The sequence below is a fragment of the Equus asinus genome, chromosome 14, assembly GCF_041296235.1.
Source record: "Equus asinus isolate D_3611 breed Donkey chromosome 14, EquAss-T2T_v2, whole genome shotgun sequence".
Lineage (NCBI taxonomy): Eukaryota > Metazoa > Chordata > Mammalia > Perissodactyla > Equidae > Equus > Equus asinus.
In genome coordinates, this window is record NC_091803.1 from 42,414,105 (window position 1) to 42,435,723 (window position 21,619).

General features: G+C 47.4%; 1 protein-coding gene across 2 annotated transcripts in view; it reads right to left on the reverse strand.

Moving 5' to 3' along the window:
* The window catches only part of PMM2 (phosphomannomutase 2), a 24,660-nt gene continuing 3,041 nt past the window's right edge, over nt 1-21,619 (reverse strand). Inside the window, exons 2-8 of one of the 2 annotated variants that reach the window (XM_014849950.3) lie at nt 19,783-19,894; nt 17,567-17,643; nt 16,786-16,877; nt 16,147-16,246; nt 15,948-16,023; nt 14,548-14,663; nt 1-1,676 (exon numbers count right to left, since the gene is read on the reverse strand). In XM_014849950.3, the coding sequence (XP_014705436.2) occupies nt 1,575-1,676; nt 14,548-14,663; nt 15,948-16,023; nt 16,147-16,246; nt 16,786-16,877; nt 17,567-17,643; nt 19,783-19,894 (675 nt within the window). In that variant the 3' untranslated portion in view covers nt 1-1,574. Of the gene's footprint in view, nt 1,677-8,162; nt 11,226-14,547; nt 14,664-15,947; nt 16,024-16,146; nt 16,247-16,785; nt 16,878-17,566; nt 17,644-19,782; nt 19,895-21,619 lie in introns of those variants that run through there. The other variant, XM_044747670.2, reaches the window with a different exon arrangement.

Sequence of the window (21,619 nt, forward strand, 5' to 3'; positions counted from 1 at the left end):
TAGGAAACAATAAAATCACTTTAATTTGATACTTTTCACTTTGAAAGATCATTACAGTACCATTTGCAAAATTCAACAAGGAAAGAAGCCACCGGATGGCGTGTCCTAGGGACCAGGGAGAAACGACCATCCTGTGTGTGGTGAATGGGCGGGCGAGGGGCGGACTGCACCCAACCTGGCCCCCAGCTCAGAACAGCCCAGGGCCAGGTTTGGAGGGAGCCAGGTTCCTCTGTGACCAAAGTGCCCGGTGGGGTTGGGGGCGGGGGCGAGGGTACAGAGCACAGGCTCCCTGGGCCAGGGGTCAGGCCAGCTGGCCCCCAGCAGAGGCCACGCTGTGGATGGAAGCCGGCCCCAGCACCGGTCTATGGAGGGTCTGTGGGTCCTGACATTTCCAGATGCTGAAAAGTGACATTTCCTTGGAAAGATCTTCCAGCATGTTCTCGACAAGGGCCTGGAGCTGCCTTCCAGTTTCGCAAGGAACTTGCGGGTGGCCGGCCCAACCACAGCCGCCCCCAGCCCTCAGGTCCAGGCCTGGGTGGGCACGCTCAGTTATTAAAGAGCCGCAGAGAAACGGAGCAGCTCCCATTCTGTTAATCATCTGGGCTCTTACACGATCCCTGAGAAACCAGAGGCGAAGGCGGCCTCGGGGAGCCCCGTCCAGCCCCAGATGGGGAAGGGTCTTTTGGTGAAGCGTCATACCGAACCTCGTGTCTCGGGACCTGGGCGCAGAGCTGGAATCCGGGGAGGGCTGTGTGCCAGTGCTTGAGACGGCTGTTGGCTGTTTCCCCATCTCCACGGTTACAGAACCAGCAGGGGCTTTTCAGGGTGGTGAATGCAGAGCTACCTGCTTCCGAGGCCAGCCAAGGCACAAGCTCCTTGGGGTCGGCTGGCGCTTGGCCAGCAGTCCAGCCACAGGCCCCGCTGAGGTCTGTGTGTCACAAACAGGAAGCAGGTGGGAGAACAGAGTGCACGCAGTCACTTCGCTCTCAACCCGCCCCACGACCACGACCACAGCGCCGCCATCAAGCCCCCCCAGCTGGCACTTTCCAGGAGGGGTTTCTGAGCTTCTGTCCCGGGGCTCGATCGCTGTCAAGTCCCATCACCAAATCCCCTCTCGCATTGAAGCGGGAAGTCCAAACATTACCACCTGTTACATTTTTCACAAGACCCTTGAAGAGGGAGGGTCCAGGCACCTTCGTCCTTTCTGCATCATTCTAGAATGCTGGGGAAGTTTCCCAGAAAACCATGTGTCCTGTGATTGCAGTATCGGGGGTGTGAGATGCAGGGTGGGGGACAAGTTCCTTCACCGAGGTATTCCTTTGAGCCATTCCTGACTAGTCCTGCCCGCTCCCTGGGGCTGTTCTGGCAGTGGGGGTGGAGGGTGATTCCCTGCTGAGTGGCGAGTGACAACATGGCTGTTCAGCCCGGTGTGAGGACTGGACTGAACGCCGAGAGCCTGGGGTGGGCCGGGGGCAGCGGGATGCGGGGGGGAGAGGGTGGTCCTGGCTTTGGCCACCGAATGACCCTGTCAGGCTTGTTGGCCGGGCCTCCCCCGCTGCCCCGGGAAGGGACCGTCAGGAGAAGAGCTCCTCACAGATCCTGCGCGTGTCCTCGGGCGCTGTCACCGTGTAGCCCACGGTCCTCGGGTCTGTGAAGATCTCATGGTCATTCCCACCCTGCAAAGACACGAAGCAGATGTAGGGGCCACCTCGTTTCTGCCCTGAGCCGAGGTTGCTGGAGAAAGGAGGACCTCGCGAGTTGACTGGGTGGGAGGATTTCTCAGCCCCCTTTTTCTTAGCTTCCAGGAGAGGAAAGACAAGCACAGTCATCACTAAGAAAGGGTTTATCACCTTCTCTTGACCTGCAATTTAGCTTGGAACATGTAATTACACCTAGGAAAGAAATCACGATGTTCTTGTGAAGATCTGAGGCTTATGATACAAAGCAAGCAAGCACAGCAGGCGACAGCATTCTCTCTGCCATCAATTTGTTTGAACTGTGCCCAAACTTCTCCAAGTCACAGGAGAGTGTGGTGGGGCAGGCAGTCTACTGCAGCACCGCCCTTGGACCTGTGACCACGGACACGTCTGTCTCTGAGGTGACAGAAGCCGCTGGCCACATGGGCTGTGTGGCTAGTGCTGACATGACCCGAGTTTCATTCTGATTCATCTAGATTTAAACTGCCCCACGCGGCTGGTGTCTGAGGCGGGGGCCTGGTTGAGACCCTGGTTCCACCACCAGCTGGGGGTGTGCTGCCGCAACTTCCCTCCTGTAAGATGGGGCAACGGGGGACCCTGCCCACAGCGCCGCAGGGACTGGCCACTGAGGTGATGGCATCCAGGTGAGGCCCCCCGGGAAGCAGCTGCCGGGCCAGCACCAGCACCTACTTCGGCTTCCCAGTTTTCAGTGTTTCGCACGGTGTGTCTCCTGGGGCCGGGGGCAAGGCTTCTGTAAGGGCCTGTGCCTGGGAGGACCCGGCCGTGCTGCTGGGGGGTCCCAAGACGGTGGGCCCCCAGCCTGTGAGGCAGCCCCAGCCCCACTGCTCTCGGGGGAACGTCCCAAGATCCCAAGCGCTGCAGGAAAGTCCTGGGTCTTCTCATGAAATTTCCTATATTTTCCTCATAAAATTGAAAAAACCACTTAGTTTATAAGAAAACGAAAGTAACTGCTGAGAAAATGAATTTTTCTCCTAGGGATTCTGTAGGAAAATCTGACGTCCTCTGAAAGGATTACCTGCCACTGCAATTACTACTGTCTCATTTGTAAGAGTCACCCACCCCCAACAGACGGCCCCCAGGTGGAGGGGAAGTCCTTGCGTTCAGGAGGGACCGCTGCCAGGGCCCACGGGACTCGGGGTGCAGGACGCACATTAGGAGGCATGAACTTGGAGCCACTTTCGGGCAATGTCCCTCCCTGGCGCCGACTCAGAAGCCTGCGGGGGCCTCACAGTCTCCTGCTGTCAAGGGCTGTGGTCTCTCGGAGGGCCCTGAGCTTCAGGGCCAGCAGCTGCTACCTGGGCAAGTAGACGTGAAACCAGTCCTCATAATTCATATGATTAAAACCAGTCGGCTTTCTGTTAGGAATGGCGTGGTAGGTGAAATCCACCACAGAGAACAGAACAAAGGAGAAGCAAACTATCACACTCTCCACAAAAAGCGGCCAGCTATCAGGGACCCGGCACTCCCCGGGCACTCCCGACTCGGGAGGGGAGTCAGTACTCCTGCGTGAACCCAACAAACCACGGAGGGCACCTCCTCCCCGCCAGGCACGGTTCTAGAAGCTGGAGACACAGTGGCAAACAATCAAGGCAAGGGCGGCCTTCCCAGCTGCCGTGGGGGCGGGGCTGACGGTAAACAAACAACTCTGTAAGGCTGTCTGCAAACAGCAGGGGGAAGGGACCCAGAGTGACAAGGGAGGGGCCTCTGAGCAGAGACCTGGAGGAAGTGAGGGGACAAGCCACATGACTGGCTATCTGAGAGGGCAGCTCAGTGGGCCTGGCCGAGAAGCTGCTGGGGAGGGAGCAAGCAGGGCTGGGGGTTTTATGAGCCACCGGAAGGAAGCCGCAGGCCAGGCTCCCCTCAATCAGACGTACCTTCAACAGGGTCTTTCTGGAGAATGGATGGGGGATGAGAATGCAAAAGCGGAAGCTATAAGGACAGGGCCATTGCCCGGAGAGGGCGACCTCTGAGGCACAAAGGGAGGGTTTACAGCTGCCACGCCTGCCCTGCCCTGGAGGTGACGTCACGTGTCGGGGCAGAGGTGCACCCAACAGATGCCTAACTGGACGTGACTCTCCTCCCATGGTCCTGCTAGGGCTGCGGTGGGGAGCTGTCTGTGGAATCCAAGGGGCCCTCTGAGCTCTGCGAAAATGCATTCCTTCATCAGATGTGTCTTCTCCGCTGCTGTGCAACTCGCTGACACTTAACAAAGCCAGTCCGGAGAATCAACTCACGCCCAGGAAGGCGGGACCTCCCCAGCCCGGCCGGGCCGGCTCTCCGGGTCCTTTCTCAGCTCTGCTTGTTTCCAGAGAGCAGCAAAGCTGGCAGGAGCGTCTGCACCACAGACACCACCAACCTCGGACCATCCTTTCTCTCCAGCCTCCTCCTTTGTGACTCAAAGCGCACAGGCTCCTTCCTGGGGCTGCCCGGGGCTTTCAGATCAGACTGGGAGTGAGGTCAGGAGAGGCAGAAACACTGAGGTAGGGAGGGGACCACCCTCTAGAATAACGAGGCATCAGAGAACCAGACATTGCAAACACCGGATTTGCATATGCACCAAAGGTTTCTTGATTCCAGATCTGGCAAGCTCAGCCTCCCGCAAGCTCCAAAATCAAACCTGCTTCCTGAGAGAAGATACAGGGCAGGAAGGGTGAAGGCATGAAACACGGATCACAGTCCTGTTAGGGTGTGCCTGCCAGGCCCACAGGAGAGGCCAGAGCTCAGTGCAAAGGCCCATTAATATGGAAACCCTACCAGGCCAGGGCCACAGGTGCAACAGGAGGCAGAGAGCTTGCCATGCAGACACAGGGGCTCAGGAGAACCCTCACCCCCCCTCCCCTGCCCCCCGCCCGCACTGTCACTGAGCTGATGTGAAGAGGGTTGTGGGGGATCAGAATTGGCCATCCCAAGATGTATTTCTTTGCCTTGACTATTTTTAAGAACAAAAGACTCCGAAAGAAACTGTGACCTTGCCTCTAACTGCCCAAAAGAACTTAAGACAGAAGGCCTGTCCCAGGATGGAGCTGTCACCACAGGGAATTCTAGGGGTGGTGGACAGGAAGGCATCTAGCAAGGGCGATTTTATCCAAAGATCTCTTTTGGGCCCCCACTGTCTATAGATCTCCCAGCAAACATTTGCTTATAAAACATTTGCATTTCCACCTCCATGTAAATTGCCCCCCAACCCGTTTGAGCCCCAAACCACTACCCCCAACATCCTCCTTTGTCTTTAGCTGAAGATGGTATTTAAGGTGGCAGCTTTGACCATTTTAGCAAGTTACTCAGTTTTCTTGGGTTTCTCCCATGTATACGTGTTATCAAACTTTGATTTTCTCCTGTTCTTCTGTCTCATGTCAATTTAATTCTCAGACCAGCCAGAAGGACCTAGAGGGTAGAGGAATGATCTTCCTCCCCTTAGTTTGGCGACGAGGATAGGATAAAACTTAACTGGCTGGGCAAAAGGCTGCAAATTTGGTGGACTTGGGTTGAGCAGTACAGAGCCATTAGGGTGCTCACCACCTCAAGAAGACTGCTGTGATAGGATATGTTGGTCACAGAATGCGGAAAATGACAGGTCAACGTCAAGAAAATGTCCCCGAAAGGAGGTACTCTGTAAAACAAACACACAGTCCCCAACCCTGCAGCACCTCCCAATTCAGTACTAGTTTGGCTCCAAGAGACCCGAAGCTTAGCTAAGCTGTTAATGTGCATATAAGACGAGGTTTTCTTCTTTTGTCCTGTTCTATGTCTTGAGAGATTGGCTTTGTGACCTTTAGGTCTCTGTTGTCCGGATGCACATCCTGGTGTGCATCTTGGTAGCCAGTTGGATAGACTGGGGTTCTGAGACACACTCTCTTTGTCCAGCTGTCCAGCTGTGTCAGCTCTCAGGGGAGTTTGTCATAAGGGTCCCAGTTGCTTTCATAAGGGGCCTTTGTCATCTCAACCGTCATTGCTTGTACTGCCTGTGCAATGCAGGCCTTTGCTTTCATAGACTATTTTTGGGAGAGAACTTTCCAGATCTTGTGAGGGCTGCTTCTTTCACACTCTCTTTTGGGGACGCCCCTTATGTCCATGGTAAAGCTGCAAAAGGCTTATTGGTATGAGTCGCTATTAAGATCCTACTTGTCAACGTGACCAGATGATGGATCATTTAAATTGGCAAAACTTTTAAGTTAAAAAAAATTTTTTTGGAGCTCTCATAATTGTTTTATTGGTACCGATGAAAAGGCCAAATTAAAAAAGAAATACCAAAAAACCCCAAAAAACAGTCGACTGGCCTTAAGACCCTGACTCAGGTTACAATTGAGAAAATGTCAAAGTATAAGTGTTGATAAAATTACAAAGGTTGGAATGTTTGAATAATTTTATAGAAAGAGGTTATATCAAGCTTGCCTGAGTCTGTTTTCAAAATGTGTGGTGGGAATGCTTCCCCATCCAACATTCTAAGACCGAGACCAACTGATAAAGTCCTAAAGGAAGCTATGATTAGAGGTCTAAGAGTTGATTCATTCAGATAAAACTTTGTAGGAAAATTGACATATTTATGGGCTTTATGTGAAATGACTGCATCTTTCTGCCTGACTGTATTACAGGTTGTATCGTGGGGACAGACGTTGTGTCTCACTGGGGAACATTTCCCCTGCCTGACTGTAAGCCAGCATATAAACTTGCCCTTCAGACAATGCTAATTAAATGCACTAAAGGGAAGTCAACAGGTTGCCTGAGCCCTCATCCCATGGGATAAAACTAGAGGCTGTTATCAGGTGCTAATGAAAACAGTAATACAAGCCCCCACCAGGGTCAAGTGGTCTAGGGTTAAATTGTGCGCTTAGAAAGGGGCCTTTATTAAATGCTTTGTGCAGACTTTTAAAGGTGTGACGCACCGTCCTGAAGTTTTAGAACATAAAAATCTTTTGATTCACCTTTTAAGTTAAAAAATTTCCCTGATATAAAGAAGCAATTGGAAAAACGCTTCTGGAAGGATGGGTCAACCTCTTTCGACACTCAGACTGCAATTCAGTTCTTTGGGGAACTGGAAGCAACCGGTCTTTGTTAACATGATATGAAATAATCTTTGGTAAACAAGAGCTTAAGTTTCTTAGTTTGATTAAAATAGGCATGTCCTCAGACTTATCAGCATTGGATATGATGCAGACACAGAGCCTGGGTTTACTTTTCAAATATGCTCATGTTACAAATATGCTCCCTGTTACAAATCTGTCAGGAAAATCGCTTAAAATGATAGCTAATTTTGTCTAATGTCTCATGAAGTTTTCCTGGATAATCTAGACATAACTGTTGGGAGCAAATAATTTAGATGTGAGATAAGAGTTCATAAACTTTCAGCAATAATTATAGTTTATGATGTATACTTAAAAGAGCTTCCAAAATCTCTCTGGTAACTTGAAACTTTTAAGTTTTGCTGGGTGAAATTAAATGGTAAAAAATTCACTGAATATCTAGATCATTTTCAAATAAGATAAAATATTACATTAATTACTAAATATAAGTTTATCTACTTTTGGCTTCCTATTAGAGAGAAACTAAAAGGTGTTTTGTCTATTAGTAAACGTGTCTTGTGTTTTATTACAAGATTGTATTATGAAGTAACATGTTTCTAGAAATTATAAAAAGTATTTATAAATTTGCCAAGCCAGCGAATGCTAATGAAAAAAATTTTTTTGTTTATAATTGCTTAGTTTTTACCCAAAAATTAAGGGTTAGAAATTAATATATATGATTAAAGCTACTAAAAATTAATAAGGGAAACAAGGAAAGTAAGATGTATGTTTTGGTTAAAAAAGTTGTAAAAGGTTTGTAAAAAAGAACTCTGAGAAGAGTTCTGTACATGGTCAAATTGGCTAAGACTGGAATAAATCTAATTAAGTAAATGAGTTTTAATATCAAAAGAAAGCTAGTGCAAAATCAGAATCTGTTTTTTTCCCCTCTCTTAAAAGGATAATTTTCTTGAACTTTTAGTCTGCTCTTGGTAAAGAGATTATGAAAGGCTTTCCCTTTGAGTAGTCCACCAGAAGGGTAGGGATTTTACGTTTTATTAAAATTAATTCCCTGTATTGTTTTTATCAGATCTTTAGTCACAGGTGCTAAGGTTTTTCTTACAGCTATTTAATTCTCTGCATTCACCTAAAAATCTTTGTCACTATAGTTAAATGGATAACTAAGCATTGTCTCATTAGGGCCTATAATATTATGTTGGTAAGCGTTACTGATATAAGTGTTTTAAATTCCTCATATGAGTGGAGTCATACACAGATTATCTTTCTCTTGCTGGCTTATTTCACTTAACATAATTCTCTCAAGGTCCATCCATGTTATTGCAAATGGAATGATTTTGTTCTGTTTTGCAGCTGAGTAGTATTCCATTGTAATAAGTGTTTTAAAAATTATACAACATTCCTAAAATTCCAATCTGCCCTGGTTATCAGTCATAATTCTAGTTTATTAAAGTGTTATATGTCAGGAATAAACAAGTTTCTTTGTCAATTGCCATTTTAAGTCTTTTGTCATTTACAGAGTTAATTTTTTACTCTGCTTTTGCAAATATGTTTCATCTTCAGAGATTCATGGAAAGGACTCTGACACTCCAGAATACAGGTTTCTGATAAATTTTAGGTCATATAACTGAACTGGGTAAAAATTACAGAACTCTAACAGAGAAACTGATGACTTCACGAAACCGCTAACAAAAGATCAAGACCAAGAGCTGATTATTTGGGACTGAATAAACTGATGAGGATGATATAATTTTTATGACTTTTCATTTGAAATATTGCTGATCTTTCAAACGTTTTGTTTTTTCAGATTTAAGGAAATCTTTTTCTCTTATGCTAACTATAACTTATAGTAATTTGATAAATTATACTTTTGTAAGCAGAATCGAAACATTTATCTTTTTCTCCTTACCTGATCCCTTCAGAGTTTGGAAATTCTGAGTGAGTGAATATTCTTATTTTCATGGCAACATAGTTACCTGCATAAGTTCAATAAGAATCTGTTCTTATAACAGGACCCAACTGGAAACATTGGTGTTTACCAAAGCTTTGACTGGAATGTCATATTTGGGGAAAAAAAATAGACTCAGATGTGGCCAAACAGATTTTGAGGAACAAAGATATCTGAATACCTACAAAAGATGCTTTGACCCTGACATTTAAACATCTTCTTGACTGGCTGCGCCCCTGGACTGAGAAACTGGTTTATAATTTACTCCAATCATTAATCTTGTTTTTCTTTTTGTTCCATAGAAGAGCTTCTTATTAAATAGCTGACTGCTTGCTTATACAATGTAGGCCTAGCTTTGGGAGCTCACTTGCATCACTGCCTCCTGAAATGAATTTAACTGGACTGATCTATTATCAGGACTAAGAGACATGTTTAGCGAGATGGAACAATCTACCAACTCAGCTTCTGGGCTGTGAAACTTCTTCAAATTTCAAAGGCAGGACAATGGGGGATCAGAACTGGCCACCCCAAAATGCATCTCTTTGGCTTTATTTTTCTTGTGAGGAAGATCGGCCCTGAGCTAACATCTGTTGCCAAACTCCCTCTCTTTGCTTGAGGAAGATTGTCCCTGAGCTAACATCTGTGCCCATCTTCCTGTCTTCTGCATGAGGGATGCCACCACAGTGTGGCTTGATGAGCAGTGTGCAGGTCCACACCCAGGATCTGAACCCATGAACCCAGGACCACCAAAGCAGAGCATGTGAACTTAACCACTACTCCACTGGGCGGGCTCCTGGCTTGATTATTTTAAGAACAAATGATTCTGAAAGGAACTTTGACCTTTCCACTAACTGCCTAAAAGAATTTAAGATAGAAGGCCTATTCCAGGAAGGACCTAACACCATAAGATAAGTATAGTATAATGTAAAATAGCTGTGATAGAAAGGCACCAACAAGCCTGTTTTTATCAAAGTTTTGTCTCTCGGGTCACATTGTCTGTAGATGGCCCAGAAAACACTTGTTAACAAAATTTTCATTTCCATCTCTATGTAAATTGCCCCCTTCATCTGAAGCCCCAAACCACTACCCCCAACATCATCCTTTGTTTTTAGTGGAAGATGATATTTGAGGTTGCAGCTTTGGCCATTCTGGCGAGTTGCTCAGTTTTCCTGAGTTCCTTCCATGTATATATGTTATAAAGCTTTGCTTGATTTTCTCCTGCTATTCTGCCTCATGTCAATTTCATTCTTAGACCAGCCAGAAGGACCGAGAGGATAGAGGAGCTGTCTTCCTCCCCTACAGCATCCAGATGCTGCTTCTGTGCACATAAGTGACCATACCAGGGGACTCTGGAAGGCCAGCCACACTCCAGGGGGCCTGAAGCCTGTGTCTACCTGAACAGAAGAGTTACAACAGGGGATGCTCCTCCCTCAGGACTTGTCCAGGCAGCTACCATCCTGTTCTCAGAACCAATGAGGCCATGGATGCTGGTGTCCAGAAGGCAGGCACACCATCAGGGACTCCAGCAAACACCTGCAGCCTGTGTTCCCCTCCATGGGAGCCTGCTTCCCGTACTCCCACAGGGGACCCAGTGGGGTCTCCTCAGCCAGGTTGAGAACCTTTAATCTGGTCCTACCTCCTCCAGCAGGCTTAGACCTTGGGGAGCAGTAATTCACTCAGTGTCCCTTCAGGGACAAAGGACTCCCTGAGCCATGCTAACCTAAGCCTGCCACTAGCCACACAAGACCTGGGGCTCAGATTCTGCCACAGAACCACGAGCAGTAGGACAGGCCTGTCCACAAGACATAGTCTGCGCCCTCATTAGCCCCCAGGAGTCTTGAGAGCATTGGAGATGCCAGGCATGGTGAGGAAGTCCAGATTTTGGCCAACTCCTGTGTGAAGCCTAACCAGGAACGTGAGGTTCGCTAGTTAACACTTAGATCATGCACTTGCAAGGGCAACCCCCCACCCACCCTGCAGGCCCCCAATCTCTGAGAACAATCTCAGGGACAGGTGACTCTTTTCACAATGTCCTTAGAAGTGGCAGAGTCTGCTGGCAGGGCAGGCCCCTGCTGGGAAGGATGCTCGTCCCACTGCCTTCCCTGAGCCTGGCCCTGGGGTAGCCACCGTCCTTGTCAGACCTCACTGCATTCTCATTCCTTCAGAAGAGGAACTGTGTCCCCAGTGGACTAACCAGGACACCCAGGCTCACGGAGAGACAGAGACTTGCGTGTGGTCACCATGCTGGGCAGTGTGGGGCCAGATTTGGGTCCTCTTGGTTTCAAAGCCCACTGCCTCCTCCCATGATGCTGGTAGGGACCTCTTTTAAGCTTATTTTAAAGGCAGAGTTTCCTTTTTAACATTTGTGGAGAAAAAATGTTGCATAATTTGAAATGAGAGGGCAGCCTTGGTATTTTGGAAGTGACGTGGGAGATTAAGACGAGCAGCAGCTTTCAGATCCCGCTCAGCGCTCAGTCGCTGACTCCCTGAGGCCCCCGCCTTCTCAGACGCCGCTGCTGCCGGCCGCCGAGGCTGCGGGAAGGACTGCAGGGGATAACGTGTCAGTGTCCAGCTCACGGTCTGACACTGAGTAAGTGCTTGAAAATATCACGTTCCTTCCTTTTCCCAATCTGATACTTAAAAAACTTACTTTTCAATAGATAGCACATTTGCTTAGTTCAAAATTTAAAAACAGGATACTGTCGAAGTGGTCAGTCTCTCCCGTCCTCATCCCTACCCCCACAGTAACTCTGTAATTGTTTTTGGGTATCCTTTCAGAGTCCCTCTGTGCATTTGCAAGCAAACATCAAGAGAGTGCTTCTCCCTCTTTAGACAAAATGGAGCATGTCACTTACACTGTTCTGCGCCTTGCTTCGCTCAGCTAACGTTAACGCCCCAGAGCTCGGCCTGCATCAGCTGCTTTTGCAGCCCCCTGGCATTTGGCTGTGGAGCTGGACCGCTGTTCATGTAATCAGCGTCCTCCTGCGGAAGGGCAGGGCTGTCTCTCATCGCGCCCCTCTGTGTGCACCCTCCCACACAGGCAGGAGGGAACCAAGAGCTACATTACCCAAAGTGGGGCTGCTGAGTCAGAGGCCGTCAGCAGTTAATGTTCACGAAATGTTAGGATGTTTCATGTTGCAACTGCCTTAAAGCCAAGATGTTTTCCACAAAAAGCATCAAATAAGCAGCAGCTCTCTCGCCTGGGAACTCAGAAAGGCTGAGGGTGCTTCGGCTGGCACAGCCCCTGCAAAGCCATGCAGAACAGTTGGGGTGTGTCCTTCCGTACCCGGCCATCTCCTTCCCCGGGCAAACCAAGGTCCCCCAGGCTGGGCCCAGGGCCTCCAAGCTGAACTCAGAGCTGGATTTTAACAGACAGCAGTGGTTGTGGCTGACAGGAAGGATGAGGGGCTTCCAGGGCGGATAAGGCTTTAGAAAAGGGGGAGCCGATGTCCTATTTCTTCACTGCTCTCTGGAGGTGCTCCAGGCAGGGGGCGCCCCTTGTGTCGGAGCAGACCCCGTCAGATAGAGGCTGTGCTGCCGGGCAAGGGCAGGCTGTCAGGCAGGCTTCCAGGCCTGTGGTGCTGGCAGGGGAATGGCTTTCTACCGACAGCTCTTAGCTCAGGTGCCATTTCCCTGGAAGCCAGCAAAAACATTCACCTTGATACAAAGAAAGCAAACAGCTTTCAAAATTCCTGTCACTGGACATGAAAAGAAGTCTAAAGCTAGTGTTTGGACGGCTCTGTGCCTGAGTTTCAAGAACTGATAGGCTGCTAAAAGGTTTAGATGGCCGGGCTGTTAACTCTCACTTCCAGGAAACCACTGACAAAAGGGATCAGAGATGAGAGCAGAGAATGATGCAAGAATGTTTATAACAGTGTTAGTTACAACACCAGAAACCCACAATCCAAAAGTGCCTCTACCAGGAGACGGGTAAAGGACGCCTAAATGACAGGGTGTTACACAGCTGTTAAAACTTTGTTTCAAAGGACGTTCACTAACTCGAGGGCACTAAAATATGTTCGGAGAAGAAAAGCAGAAAATAAAACAATGAACACGCAGGGGTCCCACAGCTGAGGTCACACCCATGCAGAGAGCAAGGCTGGAGGATGCAGCTGGGGTCACAAGTGGCAGATACTGTCTACTTCATACTTTCTCTAACTTTCCACAATGAAGGAATATTACTCAAGAATCAGGGGGGATAAAAGCCTCCACTATATAGGAGCCATTTTTTAAAAGTAGGTAAGATAAAAAAAAAAAAAAACAGAACTGATGTGTGATAATGCAATGGCTAAACAGCATAGAAAACTCTAATTCCTAAACCAAGAATTCCTCAAAGGAAGACATTTTCTGAGTCTCTCAATCGAGGCTTCAGATGGCTGTTTACAGACAGCAAGAATGTCATCACTACAGAAAAATCTGTTTTGGTCTGTCTGAATAGCTCTCTTCTCAGCCTGTAAGAAGTGGCACCAAGTTGGAAGGACCGAAGGAGCTTCTGGCCATTCCTGTGATCTTGGGTGTCATTTCATGAGCTTACTTTTTCTAAAGACATCAAGACAGATGGTGACTTTTTTCAAAGCCTGCCTTCAAGACATCTCTGCATCTAAAGCATTTCACCAAAAGGATGTGGTGAGAAACCATTTCTCTGTTATCAAGAATAAGGCTGAAGGGTACGCCTCCTGAAGAGGTCCACATCAATTTGGGAATGAGAACAGAATCTTTTCCACACGCTAGTTTGTTCTGGTGCCACCAGCTCTGTCACCAGCTGTGTGACCTTGGGCAAGTCACTTACTCTTTCTGAGTCCCAGTCTTATCATTTTGAAAGGAGGACGTGAGACTATACTATCCAGAAGTCCCTTTCACGCCAGAAGACTACAATGTGAAGACCTTGCTGAAGGGCAGGTCGATCCTGGATAGACCTCAGCGGAGGAGCAAGTATTTCGGAATGGATCAGAGATCAGAGGGATAAAAACTCCATACATGCAGCATTTATGAGGTGCCTGCTGGGTGCAGGATGGCCACAAAGCCTGAAATGGGACACCTGCTCATAAGGTAACTACCACCACGGGGCAGCACATGAGACAGAAGCACAGAGGGCACAGAGCGCAAGAAGAATTTCAAGGGAGACAGCCCAGAGATGTTGAGCCCAAGGCTGGGTGGGAAGCAGCTGGGCCCGAGTTTCCTCTTGGGAACCTCAACGGCAGCAACACCTCCCCGACCTCCTTGGGGCCCCTCCGTGCAGGGGCAGCCTCGCTCTGCTGCGATGGCGGCTCTGGGGCATTTCTTCTACCTACTCCTCCTGCTGGGGCTAGCTTTGAACACTGGGCTCAGCTCTCAGCTCCCGATTTAGATTTAGTCCCAGACTTGGGATTTCCGAGCCCCTGGGACAGCTCTCCATACCCCGCGTGGGACTGACCCCTAGCTCTTAACTGTCCGTGGTGCCCTCTCCTGAGTTTCAGACCCGTGAGAGTCCCTGTCCTCCTATCGTTTAGAACTCCTAGTGCCCACTTGTAATGAACTCCCCTGGGGAAGAAAATACAGAATAATAAAATAAAACCAGCAAGGGCTCTGAAATGGAAAGAGGAGCTGACAACACCCTGGGACTGGAGTTCCAGAAGGCACTGGAGGTGGGCAATATTTAATTCAAAAGACGAGCTGAAAAGGCTCGATTCTCGCCTCCAGTGAGGCATCGGGTGTCCACGGAGGGGAGGGTGGTTTATCCACACCCTGCCATGGAACAGAAGCCACCACTCTGTTTGAGCGGGGCCAATGGGTAAAGGGTGGGTGAGGGCAAAAAACGTCCGTCTGTCCACTTCCCCACCTTCAGGCCCAACTTGCAATGAAACTGCAAAACCTCTTCTATACTTACTGGCATAGTTTTGTCTCCAAAGAAATAAATGGTCTTATAGCCGTCCTTCTCCACATGTCGCAGGCAATACCTCTTGTCCCATCCCTCAGGAAAGACATCGAAGCTGATCTGGCCTCCTGCCGGGCGGGGAGGGGAAGCACAGAGGCCAGGGGTGAAAAGGGGGCTGCTCTGAGTCACTGAAACCAGGGAGCAGGTCACTCCTGCCAGCGGCTCAACAGCCACGGCTGGTTTTCAAGGCCCTCGTTTACTCCTTACACTACTTTTGGGAGGTTCTAGAAATGAATTCTACGTTATGTTTTTCTCCCAACATTATTTCACCTAAAATCTAAAAATTTAAAATCTAAAACTGAGACCTAGAGTGCCAACCGGGAGTGAGGAATGCTTTTGCACGGGAGCGCTCCGTGAGGCGAGCGCGTTTAAACGATGCACACTGGTAACAATCTGACAGCAGCCTCAGTCAGCTGTGCTCACCGGGGGTTTTAACACGCTCAGTGGAAAACGTCTGGAAGCGGGCTGCATCCAGCTCATCTTGCAGGCAAAATGAAAATCACACCGAAGGTGATTTACAGGCAGCTTTCATCGGCAACAAAGACCCTTTCAAAGCTTTGTCAGAAAGATGTTCATCTCACAGTTCAAGATACTTAAAGATCCACCCATTCATCTATTATACATAATTCTTTGCAACCCCAGTTTCCCTGCAGCCCGTACATTTATCAGGGCTTGTAAAATGAGACAGCTTTGAGTAATCACTCATCAGCACTGACAGGAGAAGTCAGTGTGCTTAAAGCATTTGACAGGCATATTCGACCAAAAACAAGCCTGAGACGTCAGCGCTGCAGGAAGAACTCAGCACCAGCCAGCAGAAACGTTCATGCCTCAGTCTGCCATTGCAAACAAAAGCCATGTGAACTCAGACAGCCCCTTTTCCATTCTGGCCCTTGGTTTCTTGATTTGTAAAACCAACCCAAAGGACTGCTAAGGTCCCTTGCCGTTCAACCACTGTATGACACCTTCAGCCTAATTTATCCAACGGGCTCCCATCCCATCTCTCCCCTGTACAGTTCATCATCTGCTTGCCTTCTGCTCAAAGGTGTGAGGATAGTTCTGACTCTTCATTAAGCAAGACACTCTGATTTTTGACCAGGAGAAGTGCAGGCAGGAAGAAGCCTGCTGGGTGGGAATTTCGAAGCAGCCCCGGCAGCCTGGAAGTCATATCCTCACCGGGCAAACCTCTGCTGGGGCTGATTATGCAAGCGAGTGGTTTTGCCCTGCAGACGGACTGCTGGTTAAATCCTCTTCCCCCCAGAACAGTGGGCAGAGTCCACTTTCAGCTCACTGGCCCACAGCAACCTCCTGGCAAACCGACAGCAAAGCTTGAAACGCATTTGAATATACAATACCTATGGAAAACGTGAGGCCTTTTCCTGCGAACTCTCTCTGCAGATCCGCTACAAATTTTTGTCTTATATTTTCTTTCTGAGGAAAACAAAAAGATAGCAATTGTCTATTGTACTGCAGTTCAGAAAGCACACTTTAACTACTGGCCACAAAGTGGCACATCTTATCTTCATAAACCCGGGGTATTTCAGAAAGACTCACTTTATCCAGTTCATGGAACTCAATGCGTTCTTCCTGGCTGCAGCTTCTCCCAATAGGGGACACATTTAACATCCCGTTTCGGAATTCAATGAAAGTGCCCCTGGGGAGGAGAAGGCAACAGAGGTTGGAGAGAGACGTTACTCATGTGGGTAACAATATAGATGGGTAAACAGGTAAAAAGTTGGGCAGTTCTCAAAAGCAGAGGCTGGTGTGATCAACATTTCTCAGAGCTGTGCGGGACCACATGGTAGCCACGAGCCACACGTGGCTAATCTGAACTGAGATTAGATTTCAAAGAATTAGTACGAAAAAGGAATATAATCATCATTGATAAGGTTTTATATTGACTGTTGAAATGATTCTATCTTGGATATAATGGGTTAAATAAAATATACTATTAAAATTAATTTCACCTGTTCCTTCTGCTTTTTTTTTAAACGTGGCTACAGAAAACTTAAAATTGCATGCATGGCTCACATTATATTTCCGTTGGGCAGAGAAGGTTATAGTTCATAAAGAGCTATGACAGTGATTACCAGCTCCTCAAGAGCAGTCATCACTTCCTGAGGAGTGTGGAAACACACGCCCCAGACATTACTTCATATTCCAGCCAAGCCTCTTTACTAAAAGCAAACCCACCTCTTCTTTGGGAGTTTAATTTTCGAAATGTAGCTCAGACAGTAGTTGATTAAATCTTGGATGAGGGCCTCACCCAGGTGACCTTGAATACTCTGCATAAAGAAAATGAAGGGGTTACTTGATTCAGCGGGAGGCATTTTCAAAACGGCCTTCCGGCAAACCCACGGCTCCGGCCACTATCTGTCAGGGGTCACTTGGCTGACACAGCGGGGAGGGCGACAAGCCCCACTGCCTTTCTCCCTCTTTCCCTTCTTTCTCTGGTTGAAAACATTAGGCAAACCAGAAAGGGCTTTAGTCAAAACCATTTCCTGCCTCGTTACTTAGGATTTCTGTATTCGTTCTCTTCCAAAGGCTTCACGGGAGGCCCAGAGTTTACTGATGCAGCTTTTATTCAATGAAAACATCTACAGACACTGATAGAAAATGTATTCGGTGCACTTCGGCTTTCTCTTATGTCTGAACAGAATGATCGCACTACTCATAAGAGCTACATGGTACCTCTTCAAACAGCTGTAGCGAGGCAGCCTGCCTTAGTCGCTGCTATCATAACAGAAATATTAGATTAGTATCCTCAAAAACAATTATAAAAATTGAGTTAACAGTCTGGAATATGTAACAGTCACATGGTTCAACACTCAAAATGGAAAATACAGGGCGAAGAGTCATTCCCACCCATGTTCCTCAGGTCCCTAAATACCTCCCAGAGGCACTCAATGCCAAGTACCCTTTTAGAAAGCATTTTTCTAGAAGCAGACACCAGTTTGGATAGTCAAGAACCTACCTGTTTACACACGAGTTTCCCGTCCTTGTACGCTACCAAGCCATTTTCTGGAAACACATAATCGTATTTTTCAACCACTGCAACCAAAACAAAAGAAAACTTAGAATGCGATGAATCGAAACCTGTGTTTCTATTTCTTAATTAACACCTATCGCCAATAAGACTGCTAAACTCCAGTAATGACTATGAAAGGCTATCCCATCTTAACAGACCGGGAGAGTGGAAAGAAGCTCCTTAAAATTTTTTTTAAAAGGCTCTTCATTCTTAGTTTAAAATCTGATGTCTGGGCTGGAGATCGGAGACTTGGGAGGGGCCATTTCACGCCTCTGCCTTCAGCCTGCCCATCTGTAAAGACAGGGACCACCGACGGCTCCCAAGCCTCTCTGTGAGTCAGCATTGCCAGGGCAGCAACAAAAACATGCAGGTTTCTAGGCTCTGCTCTCAGGCTTTCTGAATCAGAATCTGCAGGGGCCAGACTAAAAATCACATTTTTTTAAAAAAAAGCTCTTTAGGTGATTCTTGTATTCATGCAGATTTGGAGGCCACCCACATAAATCTTAACGGATGCTCAAACTTCAGGCGCTTGTCAAACTGCAGACTCCAGGCACCGTGTGTTGGACGGGGGGGCCCCCATATCTGTATCTTAACAAGCTCCCCACGTGATTCTGATACAGGTGGGTCTTCAACTTTCCTCTAGCTTGTGAATGTTTCGATTCTGTCGTTTTGACTCACACTCTCTGAAAGGTACAGACACTGTCCTACCCTGACACACAACCTCGGGGAGCCTGTGGTTAAAGACATGAGCAGACACAGAAAGGGGACTCAGGACCAGTGACAGGATTTCCGGCCCTACTGTGCCCATTACGCTGTTTACAGCGTGTCTGGGCAGAGCACCTACACGGAAGATTAAGCGTAAGCAGAACAGAGTTTTCAACGGGCAGCACAGACTACTCTTTCAGTAACTGACCCACTAAGGACAGTCCACACAGATGGGACTTTAAGACGTTACATCTTCAACAGCGGTTCTCAGCCGGGGTGATTCTGCCCCCTAGAGGACACCTGGCAACGTCTGGAGACATTTTTGGTTGTCATACTGCAAGTGGGGCTACCGGCATCTGGTGGGTAGAGGCCAGGGATGCTGCTGAACGTCCTACGGTGCACGGGCCAGTCCCCCACAACAGAAAATTATTTGGTCCAAAGTGTCAACAGTGCTGAAGAGAATGATCAATTCATGTTTCTCCACCCACTATTTCTTATAGGCTGGGCACCCTGGAGGCCCTGGGCCACGAGATGAATAAGCCATAGTCCCAGTCTTCAAGACGAACACATAAGCAGACAGTTCCCAACCATCTGAGAGCGCCACGCTAGCAGGCTGTGCGTCAGAGTTTCTTGAGGGGAGTTGCTAAAATATAATTCCCAGGCCCTAGAGAAGACCTGTTGAGTCAGAATCTCCAACGAAGGGGCCAATAAGAAGCCCACCTTCCCAGGGTCCTGTGCTAGGGACTCAGGTTCAGGAGGTGGGGGAGGGTGCCTCATGACTGGGAACTCTGGGAAACCTGTGTTAGGCACAGAGACCTGGAGCGCACCTCAGCCCCGGGCCGAGGAGGATGACCAGGAGATGGAGCCTGAGCTGAGGCTAGAAGGGCAGCAGACGAGGACAACGAGAAGTATGCCAGGCAAAGACACAGACACTCACCCTTCTAGGTGAATCTACCAATGGATCTGAGTGCCTCGTGCTCCATCAGCAACTCCAGAAATTTATTTAGAGGATTAAAAACAGAGAAAAAATAAAGGCAGAAAAAATGTTTCCCCAAACAAGGAAGCAGGAAGTCTGTCATATGGAGATGAGGGCTCAGGCTATCTATGATACTTAATGGCTACAGGTCCCAATATGCTCATAAAAGTTAATCTTTGGGGCCCACCTGGTGGCGAGCGGTTAAATTTGCTCACTCCGATTTGGTGGCCCAGGGTTCGCCGGTTCGATGGTTCCCAGGCACAGACCTGTGCACCACTTATCAAGCCATGCTGTGGTAGGCGTCCCACATATAAAGCAGAGGAAGATGGGCACAGATGTTAGCTCAGGGCCAGTCTTCCTCAGCAAAAAGAGGAGGACTGGCGGTTGACGTTAGCTCAGGGCTAATCTTCCTCGGGTGGGGGGGTGGTGGTGAAGAGGAGTTAATCTTTTACCAAAATGTAATTAGCAATGTATAGTTTACCATCATTTCCCAGTTGTTCCTGCACTTTCTCGAAGTCTGACCCGCCTACTACTCCGATTTTGATCTTCTGCCTCAATTTTTGTAGAAAGTCATCCATTTCTTTGGTAATTTTCTACATTTCAAAAAGGAAAATAAAAGTCATGAGCCAGAAAGTAATCAGGAGATGAAAATTGCAAGAGTGACACTACCCTTGCTTTCATACACGCCAATTCAGTTTCTAGGTCTGTAGACAAGTCCATATATTTTAGTTGTGATTTTGGGACATTGACTTTTTACTGGAAAAAACTTGCTGAATTTTACTTAGTTTAAAACATGCCAGTAACATATTAACAGCTGTTGTGTCTGTTCCAGGTATTTTTCGATGCATTTACACACTCAGTCTTTGCCCTGTGCAGTAACTTGCTTTTTCTGTACGAAGTTGTGGTGATCTTTCCAGGCCCAGACACACAGATCTAGCACATTCCTTTCAAATGCTACGCTGTACTCCATTTATAGATTTAACATAATGAGATTAAACAGCAAATTCAGAACTGATTTAGTATAATTATACAAAACCAAAAAAAAAGTACAAAAATAAGATCACTAGATGTTTCAGCCTCTCCCCAAAGGCAAGTTCCTATCTATAAACAAGGGTCTCAAAGGTATAATTTTATGCCAGTTAAATTCCAAACTGTGTGCTAATTCAAAAGAAATTATAAACTAAGATGAAAAGATACCCCTGTATTAAGACAAATCACAATGAACTTTAAAGCCTTATTTTATTACTTTTAGCAATTTTAATTATACACTTAGATGGAGTAACTTTACAAATAAAGTTACCAGAAATTAAAACCAAAAAACTCACTTAACTTCAATAAATAAACATCTAGAGTTCAACCTTCTCTTTTTCTTAGAAACATTTTTTTTACAGTAATACATATACTTGTGATTAATTAAATAAAATTGGACAGAAAGGCTTATAAGAGAGTGCAATCTTTTCTACGTCTTCCAGTGGGATCTCGACCTAGTAGACAAAATCTGGAACTGCATTAGCGGCCTCTACGAGTCAGTGACTGTGAAAATGGGACCCAGAGTCCTCCAAGTGGTTGACTCAGACCTGACGTCAAAGTGGGAGGAAGTAGGGCAAACTCCTTTGATTGCAAAACATTAAAAATCCCATACTAACAATAACAACAACAAAAGCAATACCTCCAGCTTCAAACAGAAGCCTACGCGTAACATTAGCCCGTGTGCACACTGGTGAGCTAGATGGTATTGTGGGCAGCCATCAGACCTGTTCTGCAATGTGAATGGGTTACAGAACACAACTTGTCACTTCCAAGTGGCAGCAAATACTTTTGGACGGGAAATAAGACCCAGCTGCTTGTGAGCACAACAGAGCATCTGAACTATACCCCACTGCAGGAGAGAGCTTTACAAATAACCACATAGGGGCCGGCCCGGTGGCACAGCGGTTAAGTTCGCACGTTCCACTTCTTGGCGGCCCAGGGTTCGCCGGTTCGGATCCTGGGTGCGGACATGGCACTGCTTGGCAAGCCATGCTGTGGTAGGTGTCCCACATAGAAAGCAGAGGAAGATGGGCATGGATGTTAGCTCAGGGCCAGGCTTCCTCAGCAAAAAGAGGAGGATTGGCAGCAGTTAGCTCAGGGCTAATCTTCCTCAAAAAAAAAAAATTAAATAAAAATAACCACATAGCAAAACTGTTGTGATTTCCCAAATATCTCTTGTGCTGATAATTACAAGGAATTCTTTATAAATCACCCAGACAAAATAAAACACAGAGAAAGACCCAAAGATTGAAATTAGTGTGACAAAATGTTAAAAATTCGCCTTCCAA